Raw genomic sequence first — 17605 nt, 5'->3', positions numbered from 1 at the left:
CCCATGCCGCAAAGCAACTAAGCCCGTGAGCCACAACTACTGAGCCCACGTGCCACCACTACTGAAGCCCGCGTGCCTACAGCTCATGCTCAGCAACAAAAGAAGCCACTGCAATGAGAAGCCTGCACACCACAACAAGCAGTAGCCCCCGCTCGCCGCAACTAGAGAAAGCCCGCGTGCAGCAACGAAGACCCAACGCAGCCAAAAATAAATAAAATCAATTTATCGAAAAAAACAGAAATACCCACATTGGTCTGTAGTTTCTTTTTACTTGTGATGTCTTTGGTTTTGAAATCAGGGTAATGATGGCCTCGTGGAATGAGTTCCTTCCTCCTCTTTTTTTTTTTTTTTTTTTTGCGGTACGCAGGCCTCTCACTGTTGTGGCCTCTCCCGCTGCAGAGCACAGGCTTGGCGGCCGTGGCTCACGGCACTAGCCGCTCCGCGGTATGTGGGATCTTCCTGGACCGGGGCACGAACCCTTGTCCCCTGCACCGTTAGACGGATTCTCAACCACTGCGCCACCAGGGAAGCCCCCTCCTCTATTCTTGAGAAGAGCCTGTGCTTCCAGAGTGGGAGGCGTTGCAGAAGCAGACACGGAGAAGCTGGGGATCAGAGTGGGACCCTGGCCAGCTCTGCAGGCCTCCCAGCGCACGTGAATCAGCTCTGCAGTTTTCAGGTGTAGTTGCTGCCTTCAGATTCCAGCTTCTGGGAGAGCAAGTAGTCTGGCCTAGATTGGGTCTCGTTGCCCCAAACGGAACTAATGCAAGTTCCTCAAAAGGATTGTGGAGTTCTGTGACCCAGACTGCTCACCGTCTACAAGACATCTTCCCTCTCGAACTCCCACATCAAAAGTATGTTCTCTGTTTAAAGGATGTCTTACTGCCTCTCTTTCGGATGGGTATGCAACTTAAAGCTCAATAAATGCTTCTTGAGGGAGTGAAAGGATGAATTAATAGAGAATGAAAATGGCTTCATGTTTAACGGAGAATTTGGGGGCAGTACTTTCTAAGCTAAAAAGTAACGTACCGTTCACTCATCATCAGCACTTCTTGTGGACAGACTCAGTCTGTGCTCCTCCTTTATCTTTGCCAGTGTTACCTCTGTGGGAGAGCGGTGGGGAGGCCAGGGCGCCTTCCAGGGACCTGAAACCGGCCAGTGCACGCAAGCAGGCGCCCGGCGGGCCGCCCGTTGCCATGGAGACGGGGTCCTCGCCCCTGGGCGCCGCCATCTTGGGGCGCCGGCGGGCCCAATGGGCGGCTGCGCCGTGGCGGACACGGGGTACGCGAGCGGATGGGCCACCCGCGGCCCAGCTCAGTCACGGCCATGGAGGCGTCCGCAGCTCGCCTGCTGCCGCTGCTGCTGCTGATCGGGGCCTGGGCCCCGGCGCCGGGCCGCGCCTCCGCGGAGGCGCCGCCGCTGATCAACGAGGACGTGAAGCGCACTGTGGACCTGAGCAGCCACTTGGCCAAGGTGACGGCCGAGGTGGTCCTGGCGCACGCGGGCGGTACCTCCGCGCCCCGCGTCGCCTCCTTCCTGCTGGCTCTGGAGCCCGAGCTGGAGGCCCGGCTGGCGTACCTCGGCGTGCAGGTGAGCGGGGCCCGGGGACATGGGCCGGCCGGGAGGACCGGCGCCCGTCCCCGCCCCGGACACGTCAACCCCGGCCGGCGGCGCGGGCGGCTGGGCCCGTGGCTTGCGGGGGCGCCGCGCGGTGGTGCGGTCGGAGCGCGGATTCGCCAGGGAGCTAGGCTCCGTCCAGTGCGATCGCAAATGGAGCAGCTCCCCTGCTTCCAAGTTTGGAATCGTTTGAAACCGCTGTTAATATAACGCACTTCTTACGGTTGCGAACGGCGGCTTCAAAAAATTTCCTTTTCCTTAAAGTTAGTTTAAAAACTCGTGCAAGTAATACAGTACAGAAGGGGAAAGTCCAGTTCTCTCCCTCCCCCCGACCGGTTCTCATTCTCACAGTAACACAATAAATGCCTCCCAACTTTGCTTCTGTTCTTCCATGCATTTCAGTGGTCATTTTTATGCCTCTCAAGGAAGCAGTGTTGGCTTTGGGAATGTACGTATACAGAGGTTTGCCTTCTATTACTGTTTTCCTTAAACAACATCCATTAAGTGATTACCCAGTTACTGGTTTGGAGAATAGTCATTCCAGTGTCCTGTTTCTTCTTAGCATACCTGACTGCTGGATTTGGAGCTATAAAGTTGCCTTTATGGAGATCATGCTTCCGAAATGACTCCTGTTCCCTTACCATGCTTTGTCCATGATGAAACACGCAGTTTTACTTAAAGGTTTGTGGAAGGATGGATTAAAACTTCATTTGAATGTTCTGAATGTGAAATCCCATTCTTTTATAAAAGCTAGTTATCATTTAGTGAGGTTGCCACAGTATAACAAGACGACAGCAGAAGCTATCTGGCCATCATGCCGGAGAGCGCTTACAAGCTCGGTTATGGTACTGGTGTCTTAACTGAGAATTTACCTTGTGTCGGGTATTGTGGTAGGTATTTTAAGTACATTCTCATTTAACTCTCATAAGAGCCCTTCGAGGTGTACTGTTACTGCTGGTGAGGACTGTAGTCTGGGAGGTTAAGTTGTTTAACCTACATGATGTCTTAGAATAAAGAGTCAGGTTAGTTTCTTTCACGCTTTGTGTGTGTGTGTTCTTCACTGTACGACATTGCCTCTTGTGGCCTAGATGGTGTGAGGTAGGGTTCTGTTGGGGTATAAAACCTGTAGTCCCATCACCGGGTTTATTCAGAACCATTTTTTGATTTGTAGTCCAAGAGCGAGATGAGTCAAACGGGTGTATGTGTTCCCTTGTACCCCTATCCCAATGGGAAACGTAACTGGATGATAAACTTAACCAAGAGATGTGTATTTTCCAACAACTGACTGGGAGGCTTTGGTGAGGTTGCTAGAAATGGTTTCAGTGAATTATCTTCAGCACTACATGTAGCAGTTCAGGAACTGGTAAAGGAGGCTGTGATGATTATCGACTAGGAGCCAGTGGTTCCTTGTCTTTTTACTACCAAAGACTTATCTTACTATTTTTGCTTTCATTTGGATCCTGTATTTGAAATATTTTGTTTCTCTAACCTTTTATTAGGTTACACATTGAATCTAGTAAATATTTAGAAGTGATAATAAATATTTCTGAAGACAAATCAACATATAACTGAACAATGAGAGTTCCTGATAAGCACAAGTATACTAGAATGTTCCCACTGTGATAGGATTCTAGTAAAAGTAGTGAAATTTGTTGTTTTTATTAGGCTGTACACCTTTGTTGAGGATGATTGTATGATAACTTTTAGGCTTTTTGAAATATGACAAATAGCTTTCCCCTTATAGCTTTGTATACCCGATTGGGAATCACTGGTCCAGTCTTAAAAGGTGGTCTTAAATTTTTTTTCTTTTGGTGGAGGTTGGGTTGGCAAAGAGATCAGTGCTGTGTGTGTAAGTTTTTCCCTTAGGATCTGTTCCACAGTCTCACTCAAGATGCCTACTCTTTCTCAGAAAGACCCTGCAGCCTGCCGGAGTTGGCATCCTTTTCCTGGTTGCACAGCTGGTTGCCATGAAGGATAAGAATAAAAGAGTGTGCCACACAGCGGCCATTGCTTTTGCCACTGTTAACTTCTTTTGCGCAAGTAAAGTCAGTCTTGGTTATGCACGAGACTTTTCCTCTACAGCAATAAATAGGGGCTTCCCTGGTGGCGCAGTGGTTAAGAATCCGCCTGCCAGTGCCGGGGACACGGGTTCGAGCCCTGGTCCAGGAATATCCCACATGCCGCGGAGCAACTAAGCTCGTGTGCCACAACTACTGAGCCTGCGCTCTACAGCCCTTGAGCCACAACTACTGAGCCCATGCGCCGCAACTACTGAAGCCTGCACCGCACAGTCTAGGGCCTGTGTGCCGCAGCAAGAGAAGCCACTGCAATGAGAAGCCCGTGCACCGCAACGAAGAGTAGCCCCTGCTCGCCACAACTAGCGAAAGCCCTTGCGCAGCAACGAAGAGCCAGCGCAGCCAAAATAAAAAATGAAAAAATAGAAGTAATAAATAATACTGGGACTTTTTCTGTGCGTAGGCATATTGGAATGTAAATGAAGAAGAAAACGTCCAGAAAGAAACCTTTCTGGCCTTTCTATTTGGAAGTGTAAACTGTATTTGGAAGCGTAATTTTAATTTGTATGTGTGTATTTGATCATTCAGGAAAATATTATGATTTTCTAGAACATATCATATAGCTTATTCAGTGCAAAAGTAGGTCTTTTGACAGTGTTCTTGTATTTCACTTGAAAAATTGTTACTGAAACCAGCAAAGTTCTGGTGGTTTGAATGTTTTAATGTGGACTTCTGCGGCAGTTAGTTAATTGTTGACTCAAAATTTAGAGACTAAAAGACAAAAAAGAATAACTTCCTTTGTCCTTTTACAGGTGAAGGGAGAGGATGAGGAAGAGAACAATCTGGAAGTACGAGAAACCAAAATTAAGGGTAAAAGGTAAGGTAACGGTCAGAATATCTATGTCTGTCTTGCCTTGTCTGGTTGTAGGTTATCACGTCAGGGCTGGAGTCATAACTAGGAGAGTCGCTTCGAATGGGCCCAGCGTGTTAGAGGCTGTCTCAGTTAATAGGGTGTAGTAGTAGCAGGCGACGGGCTCCCTGCACTCTGGACCCATTTATGATGTCTTTTCTCACTCCTGGTGCTGAAATTGGACTCCCCTGAGAGTGGCAGTGTGTTTCACAACAGGAAAGTAGTTACTTCCATGCCAGATCAGGTCTCTCACCTATGGGGGTAGGGATCCCCAGCCAATAGATGGGAAACTGGTGGGTGGCACCTGCAGGCTGTTTGCCTCAGCAGACACCCTCCCATCGCTGCTTGGCTACCTGTTCCTGTTCCAAGGGGTAGACAGCCTTACCACACCTCCTCGCCAGCCTCCACGGCGCTGAAAGTGATGCCTTTTATTTTATTTTATTTTCATTTTTTTATTTTTAAAAATTTTTGGCTGCGTTGGGTCTTTGTTGCTGCGTGGGCTTTCTCTAGTTGTGGTGAGCAGGGGCTCCTCTTTGTTGCGATACACGGGCTTCTCATTGCGGTGGCTTCCCTTGTTGCGGAGCATGGGCTCTAGGGTGTGCGGGCTTCAGTAGTTGTGGCACGCGGGCTCTAGAGCGCAGGCTCAGTAGTTGTGGCGCACGGGCTTAGTTACTCCGCGGCATGTGGGATCTTCCCGGACCAGGGCTTGAACCCCTGTCTCTTGTGTTGGCAGGCAGATTCTTAACCACTGTGCCACCAGGGAAGCCCAAAAGTGATGCTTTTTCACGGGAGGTAGACTGAGCTCTTTGAACCTGAAGCCTGGTTTGGACTTGCCTTCTTCTCTGCTTTAACCTCAGTACCTAGCAGGGGGCCTGGCACTTGTTATTTATTTTAAAACACTTTACTAAGGATAGTTTTCAAACACATGTTAAAAAGCAGGAAGGGACTTCCCTGGAGGCGCAGTGGTTAAGAATCCGCCTGCCAATGCAGGGGACACGGGTTCAAGCCCTGGTCCGGGAAGATCCCACATGCCGAGCAGCTAAGCCCGTGCGCCACAACTACTAAGCCCGCAAGCCACAACTACTGAGCCCGTGCGCCACAACTACTGAAGCCCACGCGCCTAGAGCCCGTGCACCACAGCTACTGAAGCCCATGCGCCTAGAGCCTGTGCTCCGCAGCAAGAGAAGCCACCGCAATGAGAAGCCCGCACACCGCAACGAAGAGTAACCCCCGCTCGCTGCAACTAGAGAAAGCCGGCGTGCAGCAACAAAGACCCAACCCAGCCAAACATAAAATAAATAAATAAAATTAAAATAAATGCCAAATGAATAAATTTTTAAAAAGGCTTAAATTAATAGGTTGAAGGTAATCTCTTAGAAGTAACTGCTTTTATCTTGGTACAAAATTTTGCTGTGATTTTAAGCTGCTGTACTCTTTTCAGTTTCTTGGTCTCTCTTAATTGTTTCTCCTCATCCTTGCTCCAGCGGGAGATTCTTCACCGTCAAGCTCCCAGTCGCTCTTGATCCCGGGGCCAAGGTTTCAGTCGTTGTGGAAGCCGTTTATACCCATGTGCTTCAGCCATATCCAACCCAGATCACCCAGTCGGAGAAACAGTTTGTGGTGTTTGAGGGGAACCATTATTTCTACTCTCCCTACCTGACCAAGACACAAACCATGCGTGTGAAACTCGCCTCCCGAAACGTGGAGAGCTACACCAAGTTGGGGAACCCCACGCGCTCCGAGGACCTCCTGGATTACGGACCTTTCCACGATGTCCCTGCCTATAGTCAGGTGGGCCCTTGTGGAGTCCAGGCCACCCCCGTCCGCTGCAGAGCATATCTCCTGCGGGGGTGACTACGCGTTGAGGGGCTTGGGTGGGAATCCAAAGCACCATGTCAGATCATCCCCAGAGTTTTAACCTGCCGAGAAGTGACTCCATGGGGCTCACTGTCCTCGTTCTGGGAGTTCAGATAGAGGCTGGGGCTTGAGGAGGGCTTTCTAAAGGAGGTGGGAGTTGGGGGAGCAGGAAACCAGGCATTCTGGGCAGAGGCGATGGGGGGACAAAGGCGCGGGGATGGGAAAACCTGAGCTGTGCTGGCCCTGGTGGCTGGGGTTAGCTGCTGGTGCTGTTGCTGAGCCCAGGGCGTGAGCCGTAAAGGCAGAGGGAGTGATGAAGGCTTAAAAAAGATGTTGTTATTATGGGACGTTTCAAACACACAGAAGTACAGAGCATCGTAAACAGACAGCCATCTGTCACTGAGATTCAGTGGTTGTCAGGCTATTGCTACGATGCTTCAGCCGTCCTTTCTCTATCTTTTCTTTGCTCTGTACTCTCAGGATAGAGTTTTTGAAGTACAAGTTTTCAAATCAAAGCATATAAACATTTAAAAATCTCTTGCTGTGCTGCCAAATGCTTTTTCAGAAAATTTAGCCAATTTATTATGGCACCAGCACTATGGAACTGCCCGTTTCCCCATAGCCGTGCCGGTACTGGCATTAAATGCTGTTAACTACAATTATAATAAAATAACAAAACAAAATAACCTTATCTTGTCTACTTGGACTTTTGGGAAAGAAAGGTGTTTTTCTGGTTCTTTTGTCCTTTAACCTTTTTTTTTTCTTCCATTTTTAAGGAGATTAAATTGACATACAGCCCTGAGTAAGTTCAAGGTGTACAGCATCGTGATTTGACTTATATCATGAAGTGATGATCACAGGAGCTTAGTGCACGTGCGTCATCTCATACAGATACAAAATTAAAGAAATAGACATGTTCAGGTCGTTCCTGTTTTTTTTTTTTTTTTTTTTTTTTTTGCGGTACGCGGGCCTCTCACTGTTGTGGCCTCTCCCGTTGCGGAGCACAGGCTCCGGACGCGCAGGCTCAGCGGCCATGGCTCACGGGCCCAGCTGCTGTGTGGCATGTGGGATCTTCCCGGACCGGGGCACGAACCCGTGTCCCCTGCATCAGCAGGCAGACTCTCAACCACTGCGCCACCAGGGAAGCCCTCGGCTCCAGTTTTGGTGCTTCATATATAAATTATATGGAATGAGGGGCTGTGAAATTAAAAAAAAAAGTTAAGGAAATAGAAAAAAAATTTTTCCTGTGATAAGAACTCTTAGGATTTACTCTCTTAGCTTTCATATGGAATGTACAGCAGTGCTAATTATATTTATCACGTTGTACGTCACATCCCTAGTACTTATTTATGTTACAGCTGGAAGTTTGGACCTTTTGACCACCTTCCTCCAATTCTCCCTCCGTCCCGCCTCTGCCTCTGGGGGCCACAAATCTGATCTCTTTCTCTATGAGTTTGTTTGTTTGGTTTTTGGTTTTAGAAGTGTAATTGACCTACAACACTATGTTAGTTCCTGTTATACAATATATTGATTCAGTATTTCTGTACATTTCAAAACGATCGCCACCATAAGTGCAGTTAGGATATGTCACCATACAAAGGTATTATGTAGTTATTGACTTCCCCACACTGTACATTTCATACTTGTCTCATTTATTTCGCAACTGGAAGGTTGTACCTCTTAATGTGCCTCACCTATTTCTCTCCCTCCCTGACCCCCCTCTCCCCTCTGGCAACCACCTGTTTGTTCTCTATATCTATAACTCTGTTTCTATTTTGTTCATTTGTTTTCTAGATTTCACATATAAGTGAAATCATACAGTATTTGTCTTTTTCTGATTTATTTCATTTAGCATAGTACCCTCTAGATCCATCCGTGTTGTCACAAATGGCAAGATTCCATTCTTTTTATGACTGAGTAGTGTTCCACTGTGTGTGTGTGTATGTGTGTGTGTATCTCACATCTTCTTTATCCATTCATCTATTGATGGGCACTTAGGTTGCTTCTGTATCTTGGCTGTTGTAAATGATGCTGCTGTGAACTTCGAGGTGCATATAACTTTTCTAATGAGTGTTTCTCATTTTGTTTGGATAAATACCCAGGAGTAGAATTGCTGGGTCATATGGTAGTTGTACTTTTAATTTTTTAAGGAATCTCCATACTATTTTCTGTTGTGGCTGCCCCAGTTTACATTCCCAGCAACAGTGCATGAGGTTTCCTTTTTCTCTACATCCTCACTAACACTTGTTATTTATTATCTTTTGATAATAGCCATTCTGACAGATGTGAAGTGATAGTACCTCGTTGTGGTTTTGATTTGCATTTGCCTGATGATGAGTGATGTTGAGCATCTTCTCATTTGCCTGTTGGCTCTCTGAATATCTTCCTTGGAAAAATGTCTGTTCAGATCCTCTGCCCGTTTGTAAATTGGGTCCTTTGTTTTTTGATGTCAGGTTGTAGGAGTTCTTTGTACAGTTTCGATGTTAATCCCCTATTGGCTGTATCATTTGCAAATATCTTCTTCCATTCAGTAGGCAACCTTTTCATTTTGTTGGTAGTTTCCTTAGCTGTACAAAAGCTTTTTAATTTGATGTTTTTCTGGTCTTTGTGTAATTTTACTTTTTAAAAAAATGGTTATTCAGTTTATTTAAATTAAAAAGAAACAAAACAGTTCACCCATTTCTCCCACCCATGCCTCTGGCAACCACCAATCTGTATCTGTGACCAGAAAGATTTCTTAATACTAACTGCTGGGCCTCTGGGTTTTTTATTTTTTAATTTTTTTAACATCTTTATGGGTTTTTTATTTGTAAAATTGGGGATAAGTAGTAATTACTTCATTGTGATGTTTTGAGGATTAAATGAAATTATGTGCTTATTCAGAGCTCATAAAGAGTGCCTGATACATACATACATGTCAACTCTATAAATGTTATCTTAAAAAGTCTCTTCTGTGAACTTTTCTAGATGAATTTTCTTCAGGTTAGAACAATCCAGTAATGCTACGTGTCTCCCTCAGTTATGAGTTATTTGTTAGCTCACTGGTGAGAGGTTATGTCTTCTCTATTAGATCTTATATTTATTTCCAAGTTACAGTTTTTCTTTATTTACAGCTTAAGATTTTATTTTATTTTAAAACTGTAAAAATTGGTTTAAAAACTCAATTTAGGGCTTCCCTGGTGGTGCAGTGGTTGAGAGTCCGCCTGCCGATGCAGGGGACACAGGTTCGTTCCCCCGTCTGGGAAGATCCCACATGCCGCGGAGCGGCTGGGCCCGTGAGCCATGGCCGCTGAGCCTGCGCGTCCGGAGCCTGTGCCCCGCAACGGGAGAGGCCACAGTAGTGAGAGGCCCGCGTAACGCACAAAAAAAAAAAAAATTAAAAAGCTCATTTGCAGAAATTTGGAAAATAAAAACTGCAAGGAGAAAGTAGAAATAATCTGTAATTCTGTTTCCTATCTGTGTTGAGATTCTCATGTATCTCAGTTCAGGTTTGTTTTCTTTTTCTCACATAGTCGCTATAAAATAATAAGTATAGACAATTTTGTTTATAAAACAAATGAAGTTTATGTTGGAACCTAAAACAGCTTTTTGTATTCTATCTTTCCAATTAATAATATATCGTGAATATTTCCATTTCATTACATTAGAGACAGCACAATTTAACCATTCTGTTGCATACGTTAGATGTGTCACAGTTTAACCGTCCTGGTACTGATGTATAGGTTGTTTCCAATCAATTTGCTTTAAGCTAGTGTTGATTCCTCTGTCACCAAACTTTGAGCTGCTTGTTTCCTTCCTCTCCAGGACACTTTTAAAGTACATTCTGAGAACAACAGCCCTTTCCTGACCATCACCAGCATGACCCGAGTCATCGAGGTCTCCCACTGGGGTAACATTGCCGTGGAGGAAAACGTGGACCTGAAGCACACAGGGGCTGTGCTGAAGGGGCCTTTTTCGCGCTATGATTACCAGAGACAGCCAGATAGTGGAGTGTCCTCCATCCGTTCTTTTAAGGTATGGGCTGTTGGACTTGGACATTGGGGAAACTATGACTATCACATCTGTCCTTTCTTTTGCTTTTTGAAAGTCGCTAATTATGGACAGTCGTTGGGATTGACTGGTGTTCAGGAAGTTGAGTGACGGTGTTAGAACCAAGAGAATGTTAAAAAAAAAAATTGCCTCCAGGAATTCCCTGTCAGTCCAGTGGTTAGGACTTGGCATTTTCACTGCTGTGGCCCAGGTTCAATCCCTGGTTGGGGAACTAGCATCAAGGCCCCCCCCCCAAAAAAAAGCCCGCATTTATATAAGTAAGTCATGTTTTTTAAAGAAAATTTGAATAATGGAAAAAGGAAAAACCAACCCAGGCACTAGTTTTGCTGACACTCTTTTATATATTTCCTTTTTCTTTTATAATACTATTTTTAAAAAACATTTGATCACATTGCATATACAGTTTTGTATCTTTTTCTGTCTTATAAATGAAATCCTAGAAGCATTTTCACGTACTTAAGTATTACAGAAGCCCTAGCTGTGCGAACAAAGGCATTACATTTTCCTCTCAGTTATCAAAATGTGCTTACAGATTTGGAAATAAATAATTAAAAACAAGTAAAGATTTAAAAAATTAGTTAAAAATGTTAGGTGGAGAAACCCCTTTCATAAGTAAACCACAAACCACGTAGCGATTTCGTGTGATTTCTTCTGTCTTTAGTTTGCTTTCCTGCAAAATAACTTACAGATTATTTTTACCTTTGTATTAAGTCTTTAGCATTTGCAAAGGCATTTATGAGTCTGTTATTTACTGTTTAGAAGAATTTGGCTATTTACCAAGCTTGATTGAGAAGCACATGAGGTGTCTGGATATCTTGAAGCCTTTGGGGGGAAGTTAGACTGCTCAGGTTGCTCACAGCTTGGAGACTAGGAAGTAGTTATGTGCTGCAGAGCTTGGTGCAGGAAGTCTTTTCTGGACTTAGGATCACTTCCTCTGCATCAGTTTCTGGAGTCTTCAGAAGGTATACTCACTCTCTTGCAGACCATCCTTCCTGCTGCTGCACAGGATGTTTATTATCGGGATGAGATTGGCAATGTTTCCACCAGCCACCTTCTTATTTTGGATGACTCCGTAGAGATGGAAATCCGGCCTCGCTTTCCTCTTTTCGGCGGGTGGAAGACCCATTACATCGTCGGCTACAACCTCCCAAGCTATGAGTACCTCTATAATTTGGGTCAGTTTTCAATTGTTAGAGAGTTGAAAAGGGAAAGACTGTCTTTTTCTTTAATTTCCTGTGGGTTTGTTTTGTGTTGTGTCGTGTGTGTGTGTGTGATAATTGCCGGTCCTTTTAGATGGGGAGAGGGTATTCTCTTGTCATTCTTAGGAAGGCTGGGATATCAGCAACAACTTTTCATGGGTGAGTAAAAATTACTGTTGTAAAAGTGATACCTGCATATGGTAATCAATTCACATAGGACAGTAAAAAGCTTCTTCTTACCCCCAGTTCTAGCATCAGAAGGAACTGCTTAAATTCTTTAAATTTGAAATATTTAAAAAATAAAAAATTCAGGGCTTCCCTGGTGGCGCAGTGGTTGAGAGTCCGCCTGCCGATGCAGGGGACGCGGGTTCGTGCCCCGGTCCGAGCAGATCCCACATGCCGCGGAGCGGCTGGGCCCGTGAGCCATGGCCGCTGAGCCTGCGCGTCCGGAGCCCGTGCTCCGCAATGGGAGAGGCCACAGCAGTGGGAGGCCCGCGTACTGCAAAAAAAAAAAAAAATTAACAAATAAAAAATTCAGAGAATAAACACTTTTACACAAGCACCCAGAACTATTGATTATAAACATTTTGTCATAAACATTTTGTCATATTTCCAAGTCTTTCTTTTTAAAACCTTTTTAATGCAAAATAAAATATAGTAAATCACACAAATGTAAAGCTCAGTAAATTATAAGAGGAACAAACACCTTGTAACCATCACTCAGGTCAAGAAATTGAAATTTGCCATCCACTCAGGTGGCCCTCATGTACCTCGTCTTTTCCCCACAACAGTGATCACCGTCCTGGCTTTGGGGAGACACTCTCTTGAATTTCTTCATCGTTCTGTCACTCACCTGTATGTCTCTAGATACTTTAGTTCTGCATTTTTCAAAAAAGTTGGTTTGTCTTGTCAGCCTCTAGGAATCCATAGTTCCCTCCTCCATCTGTTTTCCTCATGGTTTACTGTTGAAGACGTTGACCTTATTTGTCGTGTAGCCCACTGTCTGGATTTTGCTGACTGCGGGTCAGAGTGCAGGGCAGCACATTCCTCTGTCTTCCGTATTTCTACGGAAATTTGACTCAGGCCGATCCTTGCAGCAAGACCCGGCTGATGAGTTCTTTCATTGAAGGCACAGTCGGTGGTGGCTGGTGTCTCCTTTTGTGACGTTCGGGGCCTAGATTCTAGTACTTTACTTACGAGAAAGACACGCCCAAAACCAGTCACAGCTGTGTCTGCTTGACCCTCCAGGAGACCAGTATGCATTGAAGATGAGGCTTGTGGACCACGTGTTTGATGAACAAGTGATAGACTCTCTGACTGTGAAAATCATCCTGCCTGAAGGGGCCAAGTGAGTCTGACCTCCCTTCCTGTCTCCCTTCCTGGTGGTGCCCTCTTGGCACCTCAGTGGGACGTTGGGTTCTAGGGCACAGAGGAGGGGCTTCCGGTGGAGTTTAAACTGGGACATTTGACTCAGTGAGGGCACAAGATGCACTTATGAGCTATCCCAACACAGCCCTTTCTGTGACAGGGGCAGGATTCATAGCAGGCCAGAGTGATGGCCTGAGTCCGATGAGGTGACTGGCAAAAGGAAAGAACCGCAAAGTTGAGGCAGCTGGGTGGCCTTGGGCTGTGCTCCTAGGAAGGGGAGGGATAGTGGAGACGGCTTTGTCTTCTCCTGGGCGTGTCACACCAGGTTCAGAAGGTGCGGGGGAGGGTGGTCTCAGATGGTATATCAGGTTCCATGGTTATAAACAGAGGGAGCTGTCTTTGGCCAGTTTAAGCAGAAAGGAAGGAATCCGGAAGGGTCAGGGATCTCATCAAATGTTGGCCTAAGTTGAAGAACCAGGCTTGGGAAAGGACAGCGCCACGGCGTCTCTAGGAGTCCAGTTGGCAGAAACCAGTTGACACTCACAGGGCCGCCTGCCCTTGGCATGGGTGACAAAACATTCTCATACTCAGGGCTTTCTGACAGTGGATCCACGGTCTCAGGGGGTTGGGTGTTCCCTGTGATGGGAGGGGAGCAGAGTGGAGTAGAACTCGTGACCCTGGAAGACCCCTTGGGCCTTGGATCCTCACTGTGAACCTAGTTGGTCAGTGCAGTTTGTCTGAGGCTCAGTTTCCTCCCATCTAGAAACATCCAAGTGGACAGTCCCTATGAGATCAGCCGAGCCCCTGATGAGCTGCACTACACCTACCTGGACACATTTGGCCGCCCCGTGATCGTGGCCCACAAGAAAAACCTGGTGGAGCAGCACATTCAGGACATGGTGGTATGCACTCCACAGCCCTGCCTCCCAGGCCTCCTCCCTGGAGAGCGGCTGCAGGGTCAGGGACTTGCCATCCTCCCCTCCTTGCCTGGAGCGGTTTGGGCACAGCCGCCTCTGGGGGCGGGGGTGGGGCAGATGGCGGGGGCAGCCCGGACAGTTGTAGGCCTGGTGAGGCCCCTTCGCCCCCAGGTTTCCGAGTCCGGGTGGACCTGTGTGTCAGCGTGTGTTCCTGGCTCCCCCCAGGTGCACTACACCTTCAACAAGGTGCTCATGCTGCAGGAGCCCCTGCTGGTGGTGGCTGCCTTCTACGTCCTGTTCTTCACCGTCATCGTCTACGTCAGGCTGGACTTCTCCATCACAAAGGTACCCAACTCGGCCGTCTGCAGTGCGTGCTTGACTCGCTTTCCCAGCGCCCGGCTGCGCGACATACGCCTCTGCCCTGCCCGTGGCCTCGGCTGACCGTTACCCTAGAGGCCCCTCCTGTTGTTGCTGTGGTCACGGACGTGTGCTGTTGAAGGAGACAGGTTGCTGCTGGTGGCCAGTTCCGTGGGGAGAGGCGGTGGGCAGAGCGTGTGCCCAGAAAGGCTCCCGGGGAAGTGACTGGCAGAAGAGGTGGGGCAGGGCCTTTGGCTGGAGGGAGCAGCTTGTGGGACAGCATGGCAGGCTTTCGCTGGGGACTGTGGGTGGCAGTTGGTACGAATGAGCAAGGACGTTGGTCTGGCCGGGTCCGTAGACCAGCGAGGCTGTCCTGGGGTAGGGGTGCCACCGGGGCAGCTGCTCACCTTGTCACGCAGAAGGGCTGAGTCTAGGTTTTTTGTTTTGTTTTGTTTTGTTTTTTGCAGTATGCGGGCCTCTCACTGTTGTGGCCTCTCCCGTTGCGGAGCACAGGCTCCGGATGCACAGGCCCAGCGGCCATGGCTCACGGGCCCAGCCGCTCCGCGGCATGTGGGATCCTCCCGGACCGGGTCACGAACCCATGTCCCCTGCATTGGCAGGTGGACTCCCAACCACTGCGCCACCAGGGAAGCCCCTGAGTCTAGGTTTTACTGTGACATATCCCCATTTCCTAAGCTATAAAAATTGCTTTTGTTTTATTAATTTAAAAAAATCCCGAGTTTTAAAATAATTCTGCATTTAGACATTTTGCAAGAATAGTAAAACGAACTCTTGTGCACTCTTCACTTGGACAGAGTGGTTAACATCTGGCCTCTCTGTCGTATGTACTCTTCCTGAGCCGTTTAAGTTGCCCACCTCCCTTGAGTACTTAGGCGTGTACACAGCCTGACCCCAAGGGCTCCGCTTCACACAGCCAGAGCGCGATGATCGAAGTTGGGAACGTGACGTTGCTCTAATAACAACCAGCACCCAGTCCGGGCTCAAATTTTGCTGATGGCCCCAAGGGTAACTTCTATAGCCGTTATTTTTCATACTTCAGAATTCAGTTGAGGATGATGCATTGCGTTTAGTTGTTGTATTTCCTTAGTCTGCTTTAATCTGGGACATTCCTCAGCCTTTGTGTGTAAGTTAGGTTTCTTATGTTTCTCCTTGATAATTCAGGTTATGCATTTTTGGCAAGAACATTATGAAGTGGTGCTGTGTGTGCAGTGCATCACGTCGGGAGGTACCTGATGTCATTTGGTCCGGGGTTGGTGATGTTGACTCTCCTTGGTTGAGTTGATGCCTTTCTTGGTTTATTCACTGTAAAGTTACTATTTTTCTTTGCAATTAATATATAATCTGTTTGAGGCTATATAAATATCATATATATTCACCCATTAGTTACAGTATTTATTACTAATTCTTATCTGAATCTGATAGTTGTGGTGGCTGAAAAACTATGGTGCCTTTTACCTTACTAGGTGGTTTTCTAGTATAAGGAAAAGCTTTTCTCGTTGGTTGGTTGGTTCATTGTTCGTTTGGATTCATGTGTCATTTTATTGGATTACTGTACACTGTGCTGTTCCTTTTGATGCTCAAGTGTCCCAGGTTTGACTCTCTTTCTGTCTACATCGTATTTTTGTGCACTTCCTTACTGTAGCGTGCACCAATACGTTTCCGGCATACCTTGTACTTTCTCCGACGAGCTCTGGTTCCTTTCAGTGCAGAATGGTACCTGGAGACCATGATCTGGGAGCTGGTTGTGATCACTGCTTTTGGAGCATCTCTGCTCCTCAGCCCTTTCAGCAGACAGAGCCGGGAGATAAATACATGTGGTATTTGAAATATGAGTTATTCCAGTCTAACACCGCAGGGTTCTTTGCCTGGATCCCAACATCAGTGTGTTTGTTTATTTGCTGAAGTCTATAAACAAAACAAAACAGTTCCACAGTTGCTGCACTCATACCACTACAAACACCATACCTACCAGTAGAGCGCCAGGTTTCTTGGCAGTTCTTTTTGTCTTTATTTTTTTTAATAAATTTATTTATTTTATTTATTTTTGGCTGCATTGGGTCTTCGTTGCTGCGTCCAGGCTTTCTCTAGTTGCGGCGAGCGGGGGCTGCTCTTCATTGCGGTGCGTGGGCTTCTCATTGCGGTGCGTGGGCTTCTCATTGCGGTGGTTTCTCTTGTTGTGGAGCACGGGCTCGAGGCTCCTGGGCTTCAGTAGTTGTGGCACACGGGATCAGTAGTTGTGGCTCGCAGGCTCTAGAGTGTGGGCTCAGTAGTTGTGGTGCACGCGTTTAGTTGCTCCGTGGCATGCGGCATCTTCCGGTATTGGGGATCGAACCCATGCTCCCTGCATTGGCAGGCGGATTCTCAACTACTGTGCCACTAGGGAAGCCCTCTTTTTGTCTTTAGATTGAGACTATAGTGTCAGAGTACTGTGATCCCAAGGTAGTTGCTCTGTTCTTCTTTCCCTTGTTACTCATTTGAAAGGTAGTTAGGTTCATTTATGCTTGAATTTTATTCTGGTTTCTTCCTCCATCATTGGTAATATTTAATGTTGGTTGTGATACTGTAAAACATTAACAAAGTTCTAAATTGAGAACTTGAAAATGGTGTGGTTTCCTCCACCCTGTCCCATCCTGCCTTGTAGGGCACAATTTCATCAGTCCCCTAGGTAGCCTTTCTGATTTGTTTATTTTGCAAAAATAGGCAGATATTTAATTCTTCTTTTCTTCTTTTGTACACAGAAGGTAGCAACAGCATATCTATTTTTCACTGCTTTTTTCACTTAACTAATGCATCCTGAAAATTATCGGTTCATAGAGAGCTTTCTTCCTTGTTATTTTTTTATAGCTGCAGAGGACTCTCTTATATGGATAAGTCATAGTTTATTCAACCAGTTTCCTGTGTATATATCTCTATTTTAAAGCATTGATAATTTATTGAGGGAAAAAAAAACTAATTGTGGGCCAAATCGACCTTCTGCAGGCCCGCGTCAGCCTTTGAGCATGCCCGGTTAGGGCTTCTGCAGTAGCCCACTGGTGAGGGATTCTGGGGAGTATATGGGGCCACGTCTGAAGGGCCTTGGCTGGCTAAGGAGCTTGGGCTTCATCCTTTAGGCCCTGGAAACACGTCCTGGAAGTCTTCCCCGGCCTGAGATGGAGTTTCTCCTCCCTCAGCACCTCATACCCCTCTCACGGTGCACCCTGGCATTAGTATCCCTTTTATACCAGTCTGTCTGTCCTGCCGGACTTGGATGTGAACATCTGCTTCATCTTCCTGCCCCCTGTCCTGCCCACTGCTGAA

General features: G+C 46.7%; 1 protein-coding gene across 1 annotated transcript in view; it reads left to right on the top strand.

The window, feature by feature from the left end:
* The first annotated feature begins 1260 nt into the window (after window positions 1-1260).
* Window positions 1261-17605, top strand: part of RPN1 (ribophorin I) — an 18529-nt gene continuing 2184 nt past the window's right edge. The window contains exons 1-8 of the mRNA XM_007465276.1: window positions 1261-1587; window positions 4442-4506; window positions 6024-6330; window positions 10201-10410; window positions 11429-11621; window positions 12894-12993; window positions 13777-13915; window positions 14156-14275. Coding sequence (XP_007465338.1) covers window positions 1291-1587; window positions 4442-4506; window positions 6024-6330; window positions 10201-10410; window positions 11429-11621; window positions 12894-12993; window positions 13777-13915; window positions 14156-14275 — 1431 coding nt within the window. The 5' untranslated portion in view covers window positions 1261-1290. The remainder of the gene's footprint in view (window positions 1588-4441; window positions 4507-6023; window positions 6331-10200; window positions 10411-11428; window positions 11622-12893; window positions 12994-13776; window positions 13916-14155; window positions 14276-17605) is intronic.

The sequence above is a fragment of the Lipotes vexillifer genome, unplaced genomic scaffold, assembly GCF_000442215.2.
Source record: "Lipotes vexillifer unplaced genomic scaffold, Lipotes_vexillifer_v1.1 scaffold1115, whole genome shotgun sequence".
Taxonomy (NCBI): Eukaryota; Metazoa; Chordata; class Mammalia; order Artiodactyla; family Lipotidae; genus Lipotes; species Lipotes vexillifer.
Note: the sequence above shows the minus strand (reverse complement) of the source record. Positions and strands in the feature narration are given on the sequence as shown.